The following is a 24,833-nucleotide window of genomic DNA, read 5'->3' as shown; positions in this document are numbered from 1 at the left end:
TAGAAGAAGAAAGTTGTTCTAGGTTATCTTGATCCTTAAAAAACAAAGGCAGATAAAAATAGAATAATGTAATCTCTAGTTTGCAGTTTGTAGTATCAAGTATGTTTCATGTCACTCTGGTCATAGTATCTGGCAGTCTTCTTCCACAGTGCATATGTTCACATAAGAGATAATTCAGCTGCTTCTCCAATTTTATCACACACTCTTGTTTTACCATGTGCTTGGATCATCAATTGTCTGGATGGGTAGTTCATAAAGATATAAATGTAGTGAATCTCTGTTTTACTCCACGAAGATAGACTCTCGCTTAAATTGCAGGAAATTTAATTCCTTTACATGGGACTTGTTAAAGTATTTTCAGTATAAGCAAGCTCAATAACGTCACTGACTTAATGGTGAAGTTTTCTTTAATCTGTCCCAGAACAGCTCTATAAATGAGATGTTTTGCAAATGCAGCACACATGGATGTTTAATGTCTTATGAGTGTTTGCCAAGAAGGTACCAGCTAATGTCTGTCAGGGGAGACTGCCTGCCACTTGTCACTCTGCCACTGAGCTGGGTTTGCAGCGTGGTGGCAAACATGTGCCCCTGTTCCTGAGCCCTCCCTAACCCAGTGTGCTGCTGTGGACCTGCTCCCAGGCCAAGCCCCTGCAGTTGGATTTGGGAGCTCTCTCAATGAAAAGCCTTTGGGAAATGTCAAATCACCATGATGCCACCACTTCTGCTAGAAAAAGTTCAAGAGTGATTGGTGTAGGAAAATGTGGGCTTGCTTCCCTGATAAAATACTGAGGGATCTATTTCTGTAAAAAACTTCAGTGTGATATTGTGTATGGGACTGCCTACTTTTGACTGCTGTACGGAATTCAGTCTTAGGTGTCTCCTCAACTTCATAGAATTACAGAATAGTTTGAGTTGGAAGGGACCTTAAAGATCATCTAGTTCTAACCCCCTGCCATGGGCAGTGACACTTTCTACTAGATCAGGTTGCTCAGAGATCCATCCAGCCTGGCCTTGAACACTTCCAGGGATGGGGCATCACAACTTCCTGGGCAACCAGTGCCTCACATCCTTACAGTAAAGAATGTTTTTCTGATACCTTATATAAAGCTATGCTCTTTCTGTTTGAAGGCACTCTGGCTTGTCCTGTCACTACCAGCTTCCATTTGGAAGGCTGGATTTCTTATCCTGGTCAGTCTTCCCCACAGCGTTTTCTCTGTTGTTGGCTAGCTCCAAGAAATAAATGCATTTACCTGGACCCTCACTTTAATCTCTCCATGCCATTCAGTGCTATCTTTGTGAACAGTCCTGTAAAAATGCAAATTTACTGTCGGTAGCTCTTAAGTGACACTAGAGAGAAGTTCCTTTAAATTCTGCTCTGCTGCCTGAAGCCATGTCTTCTACCATGTTTGTGTATTTTGTGCTCATAGTGGTGTAATTAACTTGCATAGCAAATTAAATAAGTATTTTCTCTCTAACTCAAAATTAACTCAAAATTCCACCATGTCCTTTACCTTAACTCTTAATTCTCTCCTATTTATCTATTCTGGTGTGTGTTATCCTTCATCAGCTTTCTCAAGAGACAACCATTATACAAGCTTCCCATTTCTAGCTTGGTTTTCTCTTAGAGGCTGAATGTGACATGCATGTGTAAGTGGAAATGGATTTAGGAATGGAAATGTTTGGACTGTGCAGTTTTTTTTCACGCCTGTCTTCCTCCTCCACTCTCAAACGCGTAAGATTTGCTTGTCAAGGTACTCTACTACATGATACTGCCATTTATTTTTGTAAGATAGCTGCAAAGGCTGCAACACTGGGAGAGCTCTGATGGCAGCCAGTTTTGCTAGACCAAACAGTGTGCAGAGGGAAGTTTTTCCCAATGTCTGGCAAAAATGTCCGAGGCTGATCTTCATGAACAGCAGGAATGGGTTTGGAATAACAACCTGAACTCCATTCAGTTCCAGAAAGGTTGCCTGAGCCAATGTTTTACAAGTCACTTTCTATGTCATGCTGCATGCAATTGGGATGAGTATCATGATAGTATGTCTGTTTTTTGGGGGGTTTTGGTGCAGTTTAAGTGCTACAGTCTATTTATTTCACAATGTGTGGGGGAGGTGAGGATGCTGGTGATTACTAAAGGTGAAGTATGGTAAAGTATTGATGTGAGGTTATAAGATGAAGCATTGAGGAGGGATGCAAACCAGGGTTTCAGCCAGGCAGCCATGGTTTCATTGTCATTTTAACACAAGATTGCCATTCTTCTGGCTGTATTTCCAATAAGAAAGAGGAGAGAGAAAGAGACAGCACTAAAATCCAGAGAAATGCCACAAATCCATAGCTGTAATGGAACATATTGTGAAAAGCATTAAATGGCATAATGAAGAGTTATGGGTGTGGAGAGGTTTTTTTAAGTTAGCTTTGATGTAAACAATTTGCTGTACATTCACAAAATTTACAAGCTTGTAAATATTTAAATAAAATTGTTGTTATGGGTTATGTAGACCTCTGTAATTTCTTTTTCATTGCTAAATAATGCTTTCAGTATATTAATTTGAGCACACTACCTGCTCAGGTACTTTCCCAGTTAGCTTAGTCTAGATGGCTTGAGATGTTTAAGGAAAGTTTTCTTTTTTACTTTTATAGCAGCTGAGCAAAATCTGCATTGACATCAAAGACTGTCAGGAAAATGTTTACTGCTTTTTAGATCAATGGCTAGCCAAGCTAATGGAAATTAGCTACAGCAAAACCCAGTGAAGATTCAGTGCTTGTCTAAACTGTGTCTGTCATAAACTGCTCCTTTATACCCTATAAATGGCGAAGGGCTTTTATGGTCTATACTACATTTAACTTGCCTTGTTTAATGTGCAGCACTTCTGTAAAAGGTGATGTACTATATGTGACAGTTTAGTTTTTTAGTAACTCTACTCATTAAAACAAAAAAAGGTAGCAGAGCTTTTTTAGCTATTTATGTTGTTTTAGTTGTACTGCTTTGGGTTGTAAAACAGGCAAACTTTAGAAACTTAACAAGTCTGATCATTACCTTGATGGAAAATGCAGTTAAACACCAGCTGTCTGATGGGCTGTCCATCTCCAACTCTTTCTATTGTTTAGCAGAGGATTTTTTACCTATCTTAATTAAAACTTTTTAATTAAGTTGTTTTTAACTTATTTTTCCTTAGATTTGACAAGTAAGTTTGATAGGCAAAGGGAGAGTGAAAGGTAGATCTGATGATAGAAAATGCCCTATTTGAGCTGTAGCTTAATTTGAGCTACCATGAACATAACTTGTCCTTTTTTAAACTTTGCTGTTAACATGGATTTCATAGCAAGATTTCAAATGTTTTCTCTGTGTGCCTACACTTACACATTCTGAAAAGACATACATTTTTCATGTGTGGGACCATACATCGAAACTATGCCTTTCAGAAGGGACAAACTTAAGTTGTCCTCTGTCTGTGTGTGAACAGAAGGAGAAGGTATTGGAAGTCCTTGGATAGCTTTGGAGATGTGAAGTACTAGAAAGGGAAAAAGTTCTTTCACTAACTCAATTGTTTGTGTCTGTGAATATTTATATAGTTTTTATATTCTCTACCTCTTCCTATCATGCCCTAGTTTTCATCCAGAATTTTCAGAGAAAAATCTCCATCTCTGTTTTCATTCATGACTATTCTTCATAGCATTGTGTGGAAGATTGGCTATTGCTCTGTTGTACATACTGACTGATATGGAGCACTTGTCCTTAAACCTTATCTGTCCTCATTCTTGTGCTGACTCAGGCTGACTCATATACTAGATATAGTTCTGACCAAGGCTAACGTTCAATTTCCCAGAGATTACTTTGCAGTAATATTTTGAAATTGTATTTCTATGCCTGTAACTGTCATTTATTTTAAGATTTGTCTCTATAATCAAGCACTTGAAACATTTGTTTTGATGCTTACAGAAGAAGCAATTTAATTGTCTAGAAATGTATTTTTAGGTGTGTTTTGAGCATGTGTTTATGTTGTTTCAGGTATCTGAGCATGAATTCTGGACTGCCTGTAGCTATTAAAGATTAATTACTGCCTTTTTTTTTTTGGTGCTGCAGTCACAAGACTTTGCTTTCTGCAACGTCACCATTTATAAGGTGAAGGCTGAGCAGTCCCTGATACTTCCCTTCTTTTCCATGCCCTGGAAAATGGTCATCACTTCGCACAAAGCATTCAATCTTTTGTAAATTCAAGCACCATGTACAGAGGCTTTCAGCCTGGGGCCATAATGTACAGGATATTTTTCCTTGTGTAGTAATGAGACAATATTTCTTGGTGAAGTGCTGTAAATGTTCTTTAAATTTTCCTCTAGCAACTGAATAATGGAGGAAGCTAAAACTCCCTCATTCTTCTTTTTACCATGTTCTTGCAGTCCCCATGCTGCACTCACACCTCAGGTGATAATGCAAAATACAGATTCAGAAAAATGCAAACTAGTAAATAGAGATCTCCTTTATTTGTGTCATTGGGACAACAGTACCAAAATCTGGATAATTACGCTTCTTGAACATGAGCAGTAACATTTGCACTGAAAAGAAAATTTGAGATTACATGTATATGTGAACTTTTTTTTAGAGGTATCTATTTGTTAAGAGTCATTTCTATAACCAGATCTAATCTGATCCTAGAATCTTTCAATGATGTCTTATTAATGAACCACAGGATTAATGACTTCTGAAGTTGTTTGGTGCTGTTTGCTGTGCACTGAAGGGTTTTAACTCTATACTGGATCCCATTGGAAGTATCACCCACCCTAGAACATTGCTACTGTTCACATCTGTCAGCAAAAATTCATCAAGGAGCATATTTTGTAAAATAAGAATTAATCCACTGAATGTATGGAACTGTGTCCTGTTCTGGGCTGCCCAACCAGGGACATGGACATGCTGGAGTGAGTCCAGCCAAGGGACTGAGAGTAAAGGGACTGAAACCTCTGCTGTAAGAGGAGAAGCTGAGAGAGCTGGGACTGTTCAGCCTGGAGCAGAGAGGGCTCAGAAGAATCTTAACCATGTGTATAAATACCCATTTTCTAAGTGGTACTCAGTGAAAGGACAAAAGGCAGGGGGCACAGACTGAAATCCCATTTAAACATAAAAAAATACATTTAAACACAAAAAATCTCTTTTATTGTGAGAAGCTGCCCAGTGAGGTTGGGCAGTCTGCATCACTGGGGATATTCAACACCAAACAGATATTCAAAAACCAAACAAAACCCTGAGCAGCCTCTCTAGCTGACCCTGCTTTGATCCTTCAGAGGTCATTTCCAGCCATAACTATGATTCAAAACTGCTTTTAATCAGGAAGCTTTACTCAAATGGCATTGGTGAGAGGTTCTGTTAGATATTTTAAAATCTTTGGGACCTGTTCCATAAGGAGTTGAACTTCTGTATGAAAGTTGTTTGTTGTAATGGCAATGTCTTTTTCTAGTGCTGCTTCAAGATTTGCAGGGATTGTTAACTTCATGTGCACCTTTTGTTTTGCCCCTCAGGAACGTTTCTTCTCGCCAAGATTTCGTCGTCGACTTCATGCTGTCCTAGCATCTGTTAGCACTTCAATGCTGATTTTATCAAATCTAATATTTCTTGGAGGAAATCAAGTTGGAAAAATCTACTGGAACAGGATCTTTATGGAAGGTAAGTTTATTTTTATGTGCTTTCTATATAACAGAATGTTCCAAATGTTACCTTGGGTGGGCTGAGCCAGGTTTGTCTCTCAGTGCACTAACTGGGAGTTAATTTTTTTCTGGTCAAAACTATCAAAAAATCTGAGAAAATTCAAATAACTCTGCAGGCTGCATGACTACAAAGAAACGTTGCTTTTCTCCCATTCAAGCCTAGAAGGAGGGCTGTCAGGCTCCTCTGACAAGAGAAATCACTGAAGATCAAGTAATAAATGTGCAACAAGTTACCAAGCTGAATTTTTTCCCCGCTCTGCATTTCACACACGTCTGTAAGGATGGGTGTATTAAAGCCAACCCCATACATTCTGTGGATGGCTAGTGGGTAAGATCTGCATAGTGCAGCATAATTGAACAAGCATTCATGGCTTTTTTTTTGTAGTGAATGTGATTTCAGGCTGGGGACCTGCTGACTATTGAGAACAAGTGTGGGGACAGGAGAACTTGGGTGACAGTGTCAGCCTGTGGTGCTGCTGAATAAGCAGTATGGGATGTGCTCTGAGCTGACTCAGGAGACAGAGGGAGCTTTAATTGTTTCGCCAGAGGTCAGCATAAGTAGGACCAGTTTTCTTTTTAGGTTCTTACTGCTGCCAGGGAAATGAAGATCTTGTAGAGGAATATTGCTTCCTCAAGAGGGAAGTACTAATAGGCTTCTGTGCCTAGAAGTGTTCTCTTAAAAAGACCACCACTGTCTATTGCAGTGTTTTCTCCTCTTGTTCCTTTCAATGGCTTAGAAGTCAGCTCTGGAGTTCCAAGATCCTACTTAAGCATCCCAAAATAGTGAAACTCTTAAAGAGTAAGTTATGTATATGAGTGAAGCGATTTATCTTCTGAACTAAAGGAGACAAACCATTCCATGAGCTTAAAGAAAGGGACATTTTTAGCATGAAATATAGTGAAGCTTTTTGTTAATCCTGGGAAGGAAAGAGGGAGTACCTGATTTTGCTCTACAAAGCATAAAATGCTTGTTTTCTGTTTTTTGAAAGGCTTTGTTTTCTCTCTTAAATGGTTTCTTTCCAGTTAGTTGGCCAATAGTAGAAAATAAGCTGAGAGAAAAAGTTGAAAGTAAATTTGAACATCTCTTCTTATTTATTAAAAGAAAAAAAAAGGAGTAGTGAAGTTACCTATCTCAGCCTTACAGCCCCATACAAATTACTTCCATAATGTAATCTGTGTATTAAATGAGAATATATATCAAGTATGCCTTCCTTGTTAGAAGGGTTAGTGGTTGTGCAGGGGTTTGCAACTGATGAAGGATAATGTTTTATGAAGTATAACAATATTTAATTAAAACAGAATCAATCAATTATTGATTGTTTTTCTAGGTTTGTTTTTTTTTCTTGGTGGGGGTGTAGTTCTTTGGTCCATTCCTCCTGCACTTGAATATAAAGAGTTACTTAAGGATTAGGTACCAGTCATCTAAGACAGGAATAGGAAATTAGTTTAGTCATTTGCATCTTTGTTTCCATGATGTTTTAATCAAATTAACTTTATTTTTAGAACATAAAAGCTTTTGCTTAGCACAGCTCATACTCCAGCAGTAGAAATCTCAGTGTCTCAGTGTTCAGCTTTGTGAGCTTTGCATGCCTCTAGTATTTGATCACTCAGAGGCCTGTGAGTAGATTGTTTAACTGCATTGTTGTTCTGACAACTCCCATGTATAAACTGAAACATCCATGAAAATTTTATTGCATCTACACACCTGATCCATTGTGGTTTTCTTACTGTGGAGCAAATGGGGTGAACTCTGGTGTCACTCCAGGCTGGGGATGAACAGACCAAGAGCAGCTCTGCAGTGAGAGGCTTGGGGGTGCTGGTGGATGAAAAGCTGGACATGGCCCAGCAATGTTCACTGGCAGCCCAGAGAGCCAAATGTGCTTTGGGCTACATCAGAAGGAGCCTGGGCAGCAGGCCAAGCAAGGGGATTCTGCCCCTCTGCTCCCCTCTGGTGAGACTCCTCCTGCAGTGCTGTGCCCAGCTCTGGGGTCCCCAGCACAGGAAGGACAGGGACCTGTTGGAGCAGATCCACAAAAATTAGAGAGATGGAGCACCTCTCCTGTGAGGAAATGCTGAGAGAGTTGGGATTGTTCAGCCTGGAGAAGAGAAGGCTTTGGGGTGCTCTAATTGTGGCCTTCCAGTATCTGAAAGGATCCTACAAGAATGATGGAGAGGGACTTTTTAGAAGAGTTTGTAATGACAGGACAAGGGGGAATGGCTTCAAACTGAAAGAGGGTAAATTTAGATTAGGTACTAGGAAGAAATTCTTCCCTGCAAAGGTGGGGAGGCTCTGGAACAGGTTGTCCAGAGAAGTTGTGGATGCCCCATCCCTGGAAGTGTCCATAGTCAAGCTAAGTGGATCTCTGAGTAACCTGGTCTAGTGGGAGGAGTCCCTGCCCATGGCAGGGGTTGGAACTGGGTGGCCTTTAAGATCCCTTCAATCATTGAATGGCTTGAGATAAGATAACTCAAGCCATTCAATGATTGAAGGCCAATCAAATCCAGAAGGACTATTCAAAACTTCGTCTTCAGTTTCAACTAAATTTAAGTGCTGGTCTGTAAGAGAGACAATAAAAATCTACATTTGCAGTGTGCAATGCTAAAAGCTAAAGTTAGATAAATTTGTTTGTAGTCTGCACTGTTCTGGTGAATCCAATTCATCAATATTTACAGACTAAACTAAACACTACAAATATGTACTCTTTGATCATTCCTTTGTCAGCCCAAGAATAGATGAGATGATCTAGCTACTTAGCTTGCACTCAAGATTTTGTCTTCACCTTATAAAAATTCAGTGGGGGTATGCTTGACTTGTTAGAACTAAGGGTGGTGGTGGTGAGTGGGTGTTCTGTTAGGCAGGAGGGCATTTGTGTGGGTTTTTATCTTTGTACTTCATTTCTGGTGTTATGCAAGCAACATAAAGTTCCCAAGAATTAAGATTTTCTTTTGTACATTACGATTCTGTAGAGCTTTAATTAGAACAGATATTTATATTCTGTCGTTGACCTGGGAAAAATAGTCTAGAAATCTGGCAAAGGACCCCAGTGCTCTTTTGTGTGTAATACCCAAATCTGAGTCATTTCACTTGGTAGACAAAGCAATGTTACATTGTCCAGTAGGCTACTGAGATCTGCTGAATATGTATCTAGTTGCTTTGAGTCAGTAATTGTTAGCTTTGGGTCAAGAAGAAAGAAGATATTCTGTGAAGTTCAGGTTAAAATATTAGAAATAATGTTCTCTATTTAAAAGCTTTTTGATCTCTTTGAAATTTACCTTGGTTTAGGAAACCTAAGCAGGGTTTTGCACCACTCTAAAACCAGAGAATAGACATTGGCATTGGGAGGACATCTCAACATTCTCAAGAACCCCCCAGCAGGACTTGAGATTGGCTGACTGAGGTGGCAGAGGGCTCTGCAGCACTAGTGTGACATGAAATCGCTCTGAGGTCAGGAGCAGAGAGATGTGGAAACAAAACTGCCCACCTGAGCACTATCAGCTGCAAAGAGTAGTCGGTTCCTTTCCTTTGTTCAAATGCCACAGAATTATCTCTATAAAGATCTGTACATGTATGGGTAGGAAAAAATAGGAGAACAGATGTGTGCTTCACAGTTTGTTAGTGCAATTGGCATTTGTAGATCACTAAAAAGCAGACAAGAACATATAGGCTAAATTCCAGCAATAAAATACATCTCAGAGCAGAATTCAGATCTGCAGGTTTAGGTGCAACATAAGATGTTGTGTGTGGCATTTTCATGTCTGGCAAGTAAATGAACCTCAGAATATCAGTATTGTAAGGCCCTAAATGCCCAGCCTACAGCACTTCATAGTCAGAAATTAGCAGTTCTGTTGTATAATGCTGAAAAACAGAACACTAAGGAGCATCTTCCTGCTAGCATGTGTGTGACTGATGCAAATTTAAACCAACCAGCTCTTAAAGGAAAGTTTTACTGAAGCTTAAGATGTAAGAAATGCACTTCTAGTTTTGCTCTTTAGTTACTGGAGAGAATCTAGTCTGTTCTTTTGCAAAGACTGAGAATTATCAAAAATCTCTACAGTTTTGGAAAGCGAAGAAAAGATATGGATGTGAAAGCACTTAAACCTCAGGGCCAGCACAGTCAGTTCAAGGAGAACCATGCAAGTGGGATACCTTTGTTATCAAAGGTTTGTGAATTGCATTTGAAGAACAGGATTTAGATGAAGTTTCCTGGGATTCTTGTTTGATACTTGTTTTGAAGTGCTTTGGCAGTGTTTTCCACAGTTCCCGTACCACAAACAAGGAGAGTTAATACCTGAGCATGTATTCTTTAGTATTTTTTTTTGTTTCCTCTTGTGAAAAATAGATTAAATGTATCTGACTTTAAAAATAATTTTGTGCATCCTTAAAATCACTGGTGCAAAATTATGAGAGCAGAGGTCTGTGTGTCTTGTGTGTATATTTGTTCTTAATTTTGTTCTGAAAAATCTTTCTGTTCTTTCTGTTCAGACCAGCCTTGGTGCTTGTTTCTAAAATGTAATTTGGCCCTGTTATGTGCAAAGAAAAAAGTTCCTATAGCAAGGATTTACTTTGATCTTTCTTAGCAAAAATTTTCTCATGAGGAAAAGTGTCACATGTTTAATAAGGAAGTGGGAGAAATATCTTCTATGTAACAAACCAATTTTAATCCTGTATTCTCCATAATTCAGTAATGCTTCACTTCAAAATGAGATGCTCCAACAAGAAAGGTTCTTTTTGGAAGGGCTCACCCCTGCAACCAGCACAGTGCAGTGCTTTTGGTTAAGAGACTGAAATATTTTATCAAGCATGGATGAAGGCATTGGACTGGGAGGGGACGTAAGTGTATTGGGTGATAAAAGTCTAAAATTCTTCCTGTTCTATTTCTGGTTTACCAGGAACTGTGTCCAGATCACTGAGGAGAGCACACAGTGCATTTCAGGTGTATTTTGCTTTGAACAGCTGTCTGAAAATTGGACAGCCATGATTTAACTTAACTGTAAGCCAGTACTTTAGCTATCCAATTTACCTTGCCAAATTGTGAGGAGTGCCTCTCTGGAGGGCAGTTCAGCCCATGTACATCTGTCTTAGCATGGGATGAGATGCACTGTCACTCTTCACTGCATTCAGGGGCATTTTGTGCAGCCTAGTTTAGATTAGATTGAACATTCAACCTTTGAGAAGGTGTCCTTTAGTAGACATCCAGCAAAGAGTGAATTTCACCCTCACTTAGGAGTGATTTACTGCAGGGGTACAGAATGGCTGGCTGGGCAGAAGTCCTGCAGGAAAGGATGTCTGACTGCTCTACCAGATTGTGAACTTCCTGCATCAACAGCATTGTACCACCTACAGCAAAAATAGACCTTGTGCAAAGATGCATTGACAGCAGTGCAAAATGCATAAATGCTCTTCTCCTACGTGATGTTCTGAAGGCTAAAGTTAAAATACGTGCACTTTTGGTTACTGCAGTTTAAAAAAGCAGTAAGCTGACAATTAGGAAGAAGGAAATACAGCAACACAATTGGAAGTCTAGAGCCATGATCCTGAATAAATGATATTGCTATGTTTTGAGAGAAAAGTATTGAGGGGAGAAATGGATACTTAAAAGTTTCTGCGAGATGTTCTGATCACCGGTGGGTGAGGAGAAGGGAAAAAACCCTGTAAAATGTAGCAAGTACTTGCATTTTGGTGATCCTTATGGGTCCCTTCCACTTCCAGCTCTGGATATTCTATAATTATATGACATTACCTAGATAAACTGTTGGATTGCCAATTTCAGGGAATGGTCTTCAGGTGGAAAAAAATCTGTCCAGCAATGCAGAAAATACTGATGTCATCATGATGTAGAGGTAATCTCTTAATTGCCTCCAGACCCATTCCAAGCCCTATTTTCATTAGGCAGTTTATCAGCAATTAGAGATGTTTAAAGCAAAACTAAAATTTATTTCTCCAGGTCTAATATTTGTTCACTAAATGAAGATGGTGATGCCTTTATTTTGCCTCCAGTTTTCCCTTTCTGGCTTGCTTTGAAGCAAAATCAGATCCTCTGCTAATCAGAATTCAGATAATTGATTAATTTATAGGGAAAAGAAAAGATGTTCTCATTAGCGCCTTACCTACTTTACAGAGGGAGAAAGCGTTTGGACTTCTCCCCAGCTGTGCAGCACAGCAATCTCAGATTGTGTTTCAGGGCATCTTAGGCACTGATTTGCAAATGGGAATTTCCACAATCATGGCATACAAGATTCAGAGGTATGAGTGGAACAAAAAGTTTGGTGTAACATATTTGATGTAACATGCCTAAATGTGGATTTTTTGGCTTACTTTGACAGAAACAGTGGACCATTATCTTATGATATTAAAATAAAATGATGCAGATTGATAATGACATTGTATCTAACACAGGACTGAAAATTATTCCAACAGTCTCTATTTGTTTCATTTTATGGAAATCACCTTGTGCCTGAGTTGAGAATTGCAGTGCTATCAGCATCTTTCAAGGCATTGTCCTGACCTATTGTTGCCTTTCAAAGTTTTGCCCTTGGTTGTGAAGACAGCAAAATTAGGTTGTGGCTGTACAAAAACTCATTTCTATATTAGTAGTAGAGATGCCTAAGTTCAACATGTAAATAATTAAAAAACTATGAGTTAGTTATTGTGCAGCTCCACTGCTGTGTGAGATGTCAATAACAAAAAAGGGTGAGAGATTCCTGTATTGGTTGTTGTATGTTCGAGTCTGGCTCTTGCAAGATCATGTCTTCCCATCAGGTAAGTTGTTGCCTGTATGCTTCACATGCAGGCAGTGTGGGTAGAAGGCCTCAGGATAATCAGTGCATCCTTCAGAAACTGAGTGCTGCTGTTCAGATTAGGTCATACATTTAACACATTTTAAGGGCTGAGGGAAGAAGCTGAGGAGCAAAGTAGTTAGAACTCATTATCCAGCAGGGTTTAGTTGGACATTTTAGCTCTGACGTCTTGCCAGATAATATACAACAATGTCTTAGGAGCCATATTGCTTGTAAGAACTTCTGAAATGGGTTGCAATGATAATGTAATTATCTAGCTGTGAAGGGGCTTAAAGGTGCAGGAGGAATGAAATCATGCAGCAAAGGAACTCAAAGGAATCCACAAAACCTGTCAGCTGTGGCATCCCTGTGAGTGTGTGATAGTTCACTGTCTATTCTTGCATCTCTTGCAAAGTCATTGTTCAAATTTCTTTGCAGCTGAACGAAAAAGGAGGGCTGCTTATTGGCAATTCAGAGTTTCAGATGGCCCTTGTTTTGGTATGGAAAATTCTGTTGTAGAGTAGCTGGCATATGGCCTTACAGCATTCTTGTTCTGTGGAAACTCCCCCTGAGGATTCCCCTGATGGGGAGACCCCTAAAAAAGTTCTGTGCCAGGATTGAGAGATGAACAAGACTTTTTGTTTTTTTGGTCTTCAGGTTGCTGCTTGTTTTTCTCTTATCAACAGTTCAGCACACTGTCTACATACCAGACTTAATGTATGAAGAGAAAGGCACCAAAAGTCACAAGACACACAGGTTCAAAGTCTTTTAAAACTATTTTGTCCAATTAACTCTTAGAATGTATTTTATTTCTACCTCTCTACCAGTAATTAATTATTTGTCTGATTGTGGCACTTTTTAACCGATCACTCTGTGATACCAACGCTGCAGAAAAGGGAGTAGATGAAGAACAAGAACGAGATCAGACAACACCTGAAATCTTCCATCTTGTTTTCCATCTACCTCCACACTAAAACCCCAAAACTTTGAAGTTTTTCACCCTGTAACAAATGACAGTACTATCTATTTCACACACTCATGGATTCCAGTTCATCCCAAAGTCTTGAAAGGCCTCCATGGACGAAGGTTAAAAGCAGTGTTTCCCTGGGGATCAGGACTTCTCAGGACAGGCAGAGAAATATTCCCTGTGCCCTGGGTTCCAACATTGTTCCTCCAGATTTTCAATTTCAGTGAGAAATCCCACTTGCTGCTGTTATGCAGAAGCTTACTTAGGGTTTTTTTTTCCAAAAATACATTTATGAATATTGTATTGATGAATTGCATAATTTAGAGTAATATTGCATAGTGGCAGAAGTATTACTGAAGATGTCACATTTTTCTAAGTGATTCATTCTTCTTCATGCACAAAGGAAACTCGTTTTCGCAATCGTTTATGTGACCTTGCTTGGTGGGTGCAGTTCATTGGGATGTGAACTGGCAAAATACCAAGAAAAATTAATAAGCAATAAGGAGGCAGTATTTGCCTCCTTCACCTCCCAAAGGATGACAGCGGTATAAAAGTAAATATTCACATATTTTTGGGGGCATTTTCTTCAGAGTTGAAACAGTAAAGTGTGCTCTGCCATTTTCTGTTGAATCATGTTTGTTTGAGACTGTTCTATGTGAAAAGTGTTGGAGCATTGCTATGTTTAAATTCAACTCTTGCTGTTTAATCTCAATAGTTTACCATTTGTCTTTGTTTTAGATTGTTAGGACCTCATCCTGTAACCAGATCAATACAGGAAGATTTTTCTGTCTAGAAAGTTCCAGAATATGTGCAGACATATCTGCTGGGATCAATATGATTCCAAGGACAGAATCAGTCATAAATAACCTATATTTCATATATCTTATTAAAGCCTTTATTTATTTATTTAATAAGCTTTAAAGGCTTATTAAAGCTTTTATCTAATTAAAGCTTTACATAGTGCATGTGCAAGTGAAGAAAATGTAGGGCAGTGCACACTATGACTGCACATAGAGTTCCCTGTTGTCCATTGTGCTGTATCTGACTTACAGAACTAAATAAGCTACTCTGCACACAGAAAATGGGGAGTTGTTCCTACATTGTGCTGCCTTCTTATCAATGTGCAGCTCTTTCATAAAAATACAACTTAAAAATACAATATAAAAATACAAAAGCTACTTTGTGAGCTTTGCTGATCACAGGCAAAATGCCCCCAGATTTTCAATGACTTTGGCAAGGTTCATACAACCTTTTTCAAATTGTTGTGATGTTGCTAGTGAAGTACAGTATGGTCTGATGAGCAGTTGTTGCAGTAGGTTGGCCAAGGCCATCTTACAGATGTAACCTTGCTGGTGGCAACATGCTTAGTGTGGGGGCTGGAATGAATGATGCCACCAAACACACTTGCCCTGTTGGTGTGGCAGGTCAGCATGTGCTGGTTTAGCATAGTCTTTCAGAGGCTGAAGCAGTTTGAATGTGTGGACTCTTTATGCCTTAAACATAGCATTTACATAAAAAGAACAAAACCAATTTTTCTGTCAAAAAGCTTAAAACTGCCCTGACCTCATGGCTGCTCATCAGTGGGTAATTCAGCTTTGCCTTCTCATTCCCCTGTATTTTTGCCATACATATCAAAAACCTCACAGTGGCCCAAAGTAACATAGCTGGGTATAGAATACTTCAAGTACTGTGGTTCCTGTGCTTATTGGGAAATTTATACATAAATGAACTCATGGTTGTGGTGTCATGTATGTGACTGATTAGTAAGAGACATTATTTCTGCTAATACCTGCAACAATCAACAAAAGTTTTCTGAGGAATGATGTAATCTCTTTCTTTTCCTGTACTCAGAAATTTCCAGGAGTCTTGTAGGTGCTACTTCTATCTTGTCATTGAATCCTGTTTCTTTTGTCTGTCAGCCCCTTTCATTTGTCCTCAGATTTGAGCTAGTCCTGACTCGCACTTTTTTTTAACAAATGCTTTTTGAGAGAACAGTTCCTACACACACAAAGTAACCTTCTCACAGCAGGAATTGGAACACCAGCTGTATTTATCTTTGCAATCATTGAGACTTTCATGACAACTTTCTAAGTTGTTTATTTCCTGAAAATAGTGTAAAACAGCATTGTGGTATTCCACAATTACTGCCACTTGGAGCCTGCTAGATCAAATTTTCTCAAGTTATAGCAAAAAAAAAGACACCTTTTTGGTTTTGCCCCAAATGCCAGCTCTGCATATCAGCTTGATATTGAGAATTCTAGCAGGTTTCATTCTGGTTCTTGCACCTCTACCAGTGAAGTCAGAGGTGAGAACAATCCTCTTGTAAAGATGCATGGGCCACAGAGGAGGCTGATCTGTTCCTGAAACTAGTGTTCGCTGTGCACAGGCATGAGAAGCACTTAAGAGCTTATTTTTCTTACTGAGGAAGTCTGAGAGGATTTTTACTATGCTATAGCACAGTTCTGCTGCATTTTTACACTAATGCTGTTTTGCTTATAATTTCATCTAGGTAAACAAGCAAAAATTGTTGTCTCAGACTATTTTAGCATCTTTTCTTTTTAATCTCTGAATGAACTTATTTCAGCCATCTCTAAATAGCTGCTGCTTTAAAGAAAAGTGAAGCTAGAAGTACAATAACCCAGAAAAAAATGAGTTGTTTCAGCCTTGTTGTGACTGTTAGGTTTTGGGGGAGGGTTTGTTTAGTGTTTGTTTGGGCTTTTTTAAGAGGGAGAGAGCAAAGCCTTGTGTACGTGTTCAATAAAATTTATAGACTTACACCCTTCTAAGTGCTGGCAGTTCTGTAAAATGACTTCTACCTCATGTCATTCCATTTACTACTAAATTGCATGCTGGGACATGTTTTCTTCAGGCACTTTGCACCAGCCAGCAAAGACCTGGAACTCTGCAGAGCTGGGATTTGAGTTCATGCTGAACTTGGAATGCAGCAAACTCTATGTGAACATGATCGAACCCAGTGAGAAGCAGCACCATATGGTGGAACACACGGCTCTGCTGTCCCCAGGGAAGCACCATGAGGCAGAAGTGTGTCTCCTGCCTAAACAGCTGCATTTTTTCCCTCAGTGCTACACCAGTCACTGATAATCTCACAGCTTAGTGTGGTACCTGTAAAGGATGGATGAGCAGGGAAGCATGTGGCTCTGCTTAGTTTTTAATCTCTTTGGGCACTGTCTTCCCCTGAGACAATGGAGAGATATCTGTTGTCTCCTGAAACCTTGCTTCTGTCTCCTGCAGGGGCTGCACCCCTGGGGTACAGTGCTCTCCAGTGCTGTCGTGGGGGTGACTCCTGATGACCATTTGGATACATGAAGTGCATGGTTTGACTCTACCTAAGCTCTGTGAGATCAGATAGAATTAGAATACTAAATGGGACAGTTCCCAGAATTGATTTAATAATCCCAGAAATATTACAATTTTCTGTTAGTGCATATACACCCATCTTTGAGTAACGGAATGTACCTGAGATATTAGGCTAAATAAATGCAAGAAATATTAATGCCTTAAAGCCAGTCAGAGATCATCATAAGCATTTCCAGTTATTGTTGCAAATTCCATCTGATGCTTGCAGTTCAATCGGCAGTGAAATAATGACAATTTTCAGAGCAGAGAAATTCCTCAAGAATATTTCTTCCAAGAAAGTAATGGATTTCAAATACTAGGATAGTTTTTATTTAATACACTGTCTTCCATTTTATCTTTTTCATTTCTCATTTATTGCTTCTAGATTTCCTGATCTAAGGTGAGCATGCACTGAAGCCCAGTAGTGACCTGGTGGCTTGTGGCTGTGTTTGTAGGTGTTGAATTTTCACTGCTGGTAGATTAGCTTAAAAGCCTGTTACAAATGCCTTGGCTATCCATGCTTTAACAAGATCCATTTTATTTCTGACACTTGTTGAGATACCTGACAGAGATTTTCCACAAATCTCTGTCAAGCTGCCAAACTTGTGTATTCCTGCCCATTCTGAGGGCATGCAATAAATGGTGTGATTCACTTGAAGCTACAGAGCCCAGCCTCTGTTTAGGCATCTTAAGCAGAAAAAATGCTCTGTTGTTAATAACTGATTCATAATTGATTTTTCTTTTAAAGCTACTTCCTTATTTTTGCAGCTTGCACCAAAAACTGGTAACTAACACAATAAGTTTTTTGTGTTGTTAGCATCCATCCTCCCAGTTGTGTAAGAACATTGGACTATTGATTTTTATCCCTTCTGCCCTCTTTCATGTGGTTTTTATTAGACCCACAGCTAAGCCCTCAATCAAATATAATAATCCATCTGCAAATTCTAACTTAGGCTTTAAAACAATCCTTGGAGAAGAATGACTTCTGTATTATACTAAAGTATCCATAAAAACTCTCCTTATGGTGGGACTTTTATGTATGAATAAAGATTTATCTTGCATCTAGATTGAACAGAATCTCAAATCCTTGTACTTGTGTGGAGTGTTGTTGTTGAAGAGGGTTTTTTTGCTCTTGGAAAATAGTAGCAAGGTGTTACTGAAGTAGTTGTATTGTTCAGAAGGAAAAACATCTTCTTTAGTAGTCCTTAACATTGAAGGAAAACTCTAGGTATACTGTTCCATTACCTGCAGGTTAATATGTATTCTGCAGTGAGAAGTAGTTTGCAAATAACGGCAAATGTTTTAAACTTGAATCTTCTGACTATAATGCTCTGCCAGTCCCTATGTCTATTATTTATAGTGAAGGTATCTTCTATTTAACAAATAGAAGATTAAATAGTTGAAAACTAGCTTATCAGAGAATCTTAATGTTGTCCCAGTTGCTATTAACTATTATCTTTGTTTTAAAATGGTTAAAACAGTGATCCTTTTTCTAGCATGTCTGCTGAACACAGTTTAGAATGTTACATATATATATATATATATGCATACATGCATACACATATATGTGTATATATATATATATGTATACATTCACTGCTGCGTATAAACACTGCTTCAGGTACTTTTTTACTGCAGCAAAAAGGAAATTCAATCCTATATTTGCAACAACATAATCTTTAACACAGGGGCACTATTCATGACATCTGAAGTCCAACTTGTGGATATCTTATTCTTCACCCAGCATTGAGACAGGTGACAATTTGCACAGTTCTGGCCAAATGGCATGTTTAAATGTTTTAAGAACTGTCAACCTGTACCAATGTGGAAAATGAAATGCTGAAAGGCTCTGGAGAGCTGCTAATAGTACATACAGACTTTCACCTTTGCTTCACTTTATATTTTTCCAGGTCAGGAGCACCTGACAGTTTGTACCACCTGATAGTTTTTTCTGTGCCTCTGATATACAACTGGGAAGAAGGGATTGGAGAAAGTTGCTGTTGTTTACACAAACTCAGCAATATCATGGTGGGTCTGCAGATTTCTCTAGGAGTGGAATAAGCTTGGAGACTGAACTCCTGCTCTTGTCAATAGTTTGGTCACTTGAAACCACAGCAGCTTTCATGAAAACTATGAAAAATATCCAGAAAAATGTCCATCCCATCTGGATGTGCCAGGAGGCGAATTTACATGGGGTTTTGTATATTAGTTAGAGTAGCAAAAGCAGTGTCACTCTAGTTTATTGTATTCCAACTCAGGATAAATATATCCTAGCAGAATGAGATTCTCTTTTCCATAGTTTTCTTACCCAGAGTGTTACCATTTCATCAGATGTAACAGGAGATCTGCAGGACTAGTGCAGGAAAGTGCCCTGTAATTCAGCACATAGAGCCAAAACAAGGGTCATCAAGACCCTCAGGGTAAAACCATCAGTGGCCTCCAGAAGGCCTCTTAACATTATTTGACTCAAAATTCTATGAGAGAAGACTGCTGTATTGGTACATTTTTAGTGTCCACATGCCTAAAGCCCTCACAGTGTTCACTGAGGTGTGTCAACACTATTGTGACCAGTTTAATACAATCTTCAAAATGTGATTTGGCCAGTGTTGCATATTAAATTAGTGACACAAATAGATGGAGAAATCAGCAGTCCTGGGTCCTATTCATTAAATCCTCCTTCCATGAAGACATAATGGGTATAATTTGAGCTGTGTAGTTAATATTTTGCATCAGACCAGCCATGTGATACACTGATAGTGGCTCACCTTTCCAGTCAAGAAGAGGAGTTTCCTGCTAACTATGGAGGGTCTGTGCTCATTTTCCTTGGATGAGCATTCAGAAAAACAGAGAAAGCAGTATTTGTTAGTTAGATGGGACTCATTCAAGTTTTACAACCAAGCTGTTGCTGAAGACACTCAATAGTCTTTTTAAAAGTGCAAATATTCTTTCACCGTTGGGTCAGACCAAGTTTTAGTACATGGTCACTCTTGAAGGTCAGTATTCTTGTGGTCCCGGGTATCAGGGTAGCTGCCAGAACCAGATGTTCAAGGCAGAAATGCAGAGGGAATGGACCAGGTCTGGAGAGTTCAGGACAGCAAAAGCTTTCATTACAGTGAGAGCCATTGCAAATGAGATCAGTGAGTGTGGTGCTGACAGTGACTGCAGTGAATGTCCTTGTGCACAGGGCAGGACATAAATGCTGGGAAATACTTGATGGTGCATAATGTTATACCTCCCAGAAAGAGCAGGATTTCATTTCTCTTGTAAAACTGAGAAAGAAGTCATTATTTCTTTATCTTATAAATATGTGTTGGGTCTCTGCACTCCTCTGCTGTTGACAAAGGTCTCAGATATTTTGGCTTAACTACAACTAAATTGTGAGAACAACAAAAGACAAACACTAATTAGTATTCTTTTGACTGCTGTTCCGAAGAAATGGAGCTGTATTCTCAGCTCCTTCTTAAGCTCCAATGGAGATGAAAAGAAGCCAATGACTATGAGGGAGGACCAAAAAAAGAGAAATGGAAGCAAGGCAGATCCAGCCAATTTCTCCACAACGTAAATTTATGCAAAATGAACCTTGAAGAGAGACCCGCATTGAACCTACTCCATCTTTGCAGATGTCCTCCATGGCTTGTGCATAGGCTCTCACTCTTTGCTTGGAGAAAAGCTGTTGTCCAGTTCCTCTTACTGGGCTGGTTTGTGGAGCAGAAAGTCCCCTTGCAAAGCAGCAGGAGGAACAGGGATGGCATTTTGTGCAGTGCAAGGTACCAGTGGGATTGGCAACTGGCTGCAAGAGCACATTGTGTTGAATGAATAAGTTATACCTGCTTAAAAATGTAATGCAGACCAACATTTTTAATTTGTAAAAGCAGAGTTGAGATTCACCTCTGCCTGTGGCTGCATTAGCTTGTGTGGCTGGCACTGCCACAGCTGCTGAGGATCCCCCCAGCAAGGTGCCTGGTCTTGGCACTGGAGGGCAGCTCACACAAACTGGAATTCCACAAAGTGGAATTTCTGGCTTTTTCTTGGGGATTTTTGTTAGAGGGACTTAGCAATCAAAGCTCACATGCTGGAAACAGAGGTTTTTTTTGTCCAGGTTTTTCTCTTGAAAGAAGTTGGATGAACAGGAGACAAACAGCTTTTTGGACTCTCCAGTAATGAAGACAACTTTTTCCTTGGTGATAGAGGTTAGAACAGCTGTAAATCTTTTTCATTTTCTGCAGAAATGTGGAACAAATTACAGCAGTTTTCAGCAGGCTGAAGATTGCAGGATGCAATAGATTCTACTGTAATTTAATGAAGTCCAGCTAAGGCCTAGGAAAGATGTAAAGTCCACTCACTCTGGCTGTGCTACCTCTGATAATTTGTTCTTTTCCTTGATTTCTAAACCGAAAAATACTCATTTATCATGCGCAGAATGACTTTTTCTCTGCTAGTCCACCATTTTGAAGAGGAACATCAGAAAGTATAACACCTTTTAGATGCATTTCTCTCTAATTTCCCTTTAAAAAAAAATCAAAACCCTTAGAAGAAATTAAAAAGTCCTCGCCTACAAATAGTGTCATCTGGAGTAAAATCTAAGCCATATTCAGTCATCTCAGATTTTTACAAACAGGTAATGTCATTAACAATGTTCTTCCCTGTATGTTCTCTCCCTAATTCCCTGAGCAAATAAACCAACTAGTGGGTTGAGACTTTATTATCATTATTATTAGCAGAGCTGACTCAAGAAAAACATACATGAGTTTGACTTCATCAACACCTACATTTTACTGAAATACCACAAGACATTAGTGGAGCTCTGTGTTTAGCAGGAACTCTACTTGCAAGGCATAAAAGAGGCAAATTGCCCTTATTTTGTTCTTTTTGGTCATATTTTAATCATTTGAAATCATTTTCCAAAGTCATTCCCAGGGAAGAATTAAAGGCTTGACTACTTTATGACTACTTTTATTTTTTAAAATTCTTTAATGGATTGCCCCTTTTGACGGTTTTGGATTTTCCTCGTGGCTGTTGAAAGGCATCAGGATTCACTCTGGCTGGAGGATGTGTGATGGGTGCTCCATCTCTCTTGGCTGACTGGCAGGCTGCCAGGAATATTGCTCTGCAGTAGCTGCCACAGATCTGTTTAGGATATCATGACCTCTATGGGTCAGCCCTCCTAGTCCCAATATCACCCTAAGTATCTCCTTGATACAAAAGAATCAAAATAGTTTGAGGACATTGAAGAGTAAACTGCCTGAAGAGGCTGAATAGCATACAAATGAATAATGAAATTACTTATTTGGCACTACTGGCATTATTTTTTAGATAATGTATTCAGGAGGAAGTAAATCAGTAAAGGGATTTAAGAAGCACAAAAGGAGATTTCAGTATAATGAATTTCATTCTCAGAGGTGATACCAAGTATCTATAGATGTTATAGGGAGGATTTTTGTGTGAAGCACAAATAGCTTACTCAGATTTTTAACTCTGTTGGATTGGTACAGTATCTGTTGAAGATGGCATTAGTGCTTTGTATTACTTTCATCATTCACCCTGTTTCTGTTGGGAAGTGAGTGTTTCCTCACCATGTAAGAAATAACAGGACTTCATTTAATCCTTTGATGGCTGCTTGAAGAAGCTGATAATTTTATAGCAGCTGAAATTATAAATCTCATTCCTCACCAAATTTGTTTCATTGAAGCAAACAGCACCAGTGTGAAATCTTCAAACTAGTATGCTCACATGTTCAGTGGTGCTGCAGAATGTGCTGTTAATATTTCATTCAAAACCCTGTGATGTGATATGGCCCCAGTTGCAATGGGGTGATTTCAAAGTTTCCATGTTTTAAATTGAAATATCTACCCATGCAGAATTGGTTTGAATACAACTGTCTTATCATTGACTAAGGGAGGGGGGAGAAATGTTTGCCTGACATCATTTTATTGTAGGCTAATTTCAGGTGAAGTGATAAAGCAGTTTTACTTTATGAGAGTAGTCCAGTGCTTGGTTTTGAAGAAGCTCCTGTAACAGTCCCAGAGCTTTTGTACAGAGAGGCTGATTGAACATTTTGGTTTATGCTGAACAGTTTAGGAACAGGTTTGGTTATGCCATTGTTGTACTGAGCTAGAGTAGGAGTGCTCACATGGTCATTGCTGCTTTTACTTAATTGAAAGGAACTGAAAACATACCTTTTGATTAGACCATTATTAATCTGCAGTTTTGTTTAGGAAAAGCAACATTAATAGGCATTGAATATTAGCACCGATGTAACCATGATCTAAATAGATGCATATGTTTATAAACACACAAAACCTTAAACTGAAATGGCTCTGCCATTTTTCCTTTTACTTACCATAAAATGAGGGAAAACTCATGAGGTAGCTACCACACACTAATTTATACACAGCAGCTTTTCAGAGTTGATCAGGTGTCTGAAGTTACCTGTGTGTTTCAGTCAGGTAGAAGTTTCCCTTGAATATTGTCTGAAAAATTTCTTAATGCTCAAGTTTTCAAACAGAGGAAAGGAGTGTTAAAAAGCTGAAAGTGTTTTATAAGATGCCCTGGGGAAACCTTCTTGTACATAACTTTTTTTGAATTTGATGTGCTGGAGCTGCTTTTAAAATTTTGTTGGTTTTGTGTTTGGTTCAGTTCTGGTGGCTGTAACCTCCTGCCTTAGCAGTGCCCTCTGTGTCTCATGGAGAGTGGTGGCCAAAGGTGAGTTCACAGGGCACCTTGCTGTTTCCTGATAACTTATCTGAAATGTTATGGACTTATTCCAAGAATTCATCTTTTTCCTTTATGACAGTGATTACTTTTCTGGATTTATCTCTTAATTTGTGATGCTACCAAATTTCTGTTTCTTAAAATAATCATTCTGTTGCAATGCTTCTAATTTCAGTGATTATTACAGCTCATCTGTGTAGAAAAGTAGTGGCAAAATTCCAAGCTAAGGGATCTTCAAGTTAAAGTGCCAGAATTAGTACAGAATAGCATATTCCTGGTCAGTGTTACTGAGCAGAAAGCCTCTCCATTTTGGCCTCCAGAACATAAATGTGCACTGCTTCATTGGCAACTGAGCTGTGCTTTCTTTTAATCTAGTTCTGATAGCATGGCATTTTTCCCTTGAAAAGGGAGGAGAAAGCAGCTTGCTGGAGACATGGCACTGAGCTTTTCAGCCCAACAGAATTTTTACCCTGTAACAACAAAGGAGACACAGAACTGTTGTGTGAGAGATAGCCTGGATGCTTCAGCATGTGAAAAAATAGCTTGAAATGTTAAATGTGAGTGAGGGGTGGACAAATTACAATTTCTGAAAACCCATATGTTTTGAAATATATTTCATTAGAAATATTAGAAATTAGAATTTCTAATTTCCACATTATAAATATATTTCTGCCACTTAGACAGAGGGCAAATACATTTTTCTAAAGGAAACAACATTCTGACTTTTGGTGAAATAATGAAGAAGCCCTGTAGCTACACAAATCAACACCCATGGTAATACAGTAGATTGGTTTGGTCTTTGGTTCCCCTCCCCCCACCCAGATTAAACTGTGTTAAAAATCTGTCAAAATCTGGGTTTTTTTCCCCTGGCAATTCAAATTAAAATATATAGATGAAACTTTATTGAAGCTGAAGTAGGACTTGCATTGAGGGACAAGATTTCATTCCATAACTTAAAAGAAGCAGCAGAGAAGAATCAGCCATACAATTTTGTGTAACAATGTGATTATTACTGTGTTAGATTGCTCCAGAACACTCTATCAGCATCTGAATTTTGGAGTGCCTGTCATTTATTTCCTTCAGTTAATGGCAAAGTTTAAGAGGCAAAATTCGCTTCCCTGTTGCTCTTCCCACCATCCTGCTATTTGGTATAGTTTTGACCTGCAACAACTAATTATAGTTCTTTAAGGACATTTAGGAATTCTTCTTCCAAGTTTTGTTGTTTGCATTTCCTCCAGAATGTCAAGTATAACCTTGTGAGGATAGTTTGACATTTCTGCAGCTGCACTCCATCCCGGTATGTTTTGCTCATGACCAGATT

General features: G+C 38.9%; 1 protein-coding gene across 2 annotated transcripts in view; it reads left to right on the top strand.

Annotated features, from left to right (window-relative positions):
- Nucleotides 1-24,833, top strand: part of HHAT (hedgehog acyltransferase) — a 147,003-nt gene that overhangs the window by 83,425 nt on the left and 38,745 nt on the right. For both annotated transcript variants that reach the window (XM_054279692.1, XM_054279693.1), the window contains exon 11: nucleotides 5,515-5,659. In XM_054279692.1, coding sequence (XP_054135667.1) covers nucleotides 5,515-5,659 — 145 coding nt within the window. The remainder of the gene's footprint in view (nucleotides 1-5,514; nucleotides 5,660-24,833) is intronic.

Source organism: Melozone crissalis, unplaced genomic scaffold (genome assembly GCF_028551555.1).
Source record: "Melozone crissalis strain CALT ecotype California unplaced genomic scaffold, PUWL_Pcris_2 ptg000027l_1, whole genome shotgun sequence".
Classification (NCBI taxonomy): Eukaryota; Metazoa; Chordata; class Aves; order Passeriformes; family Passerellidae; genus Melozone; species Melozone crissalis.
This window is presented reverse-complemented; position numbering and strand designations above follow the sequence as displayed.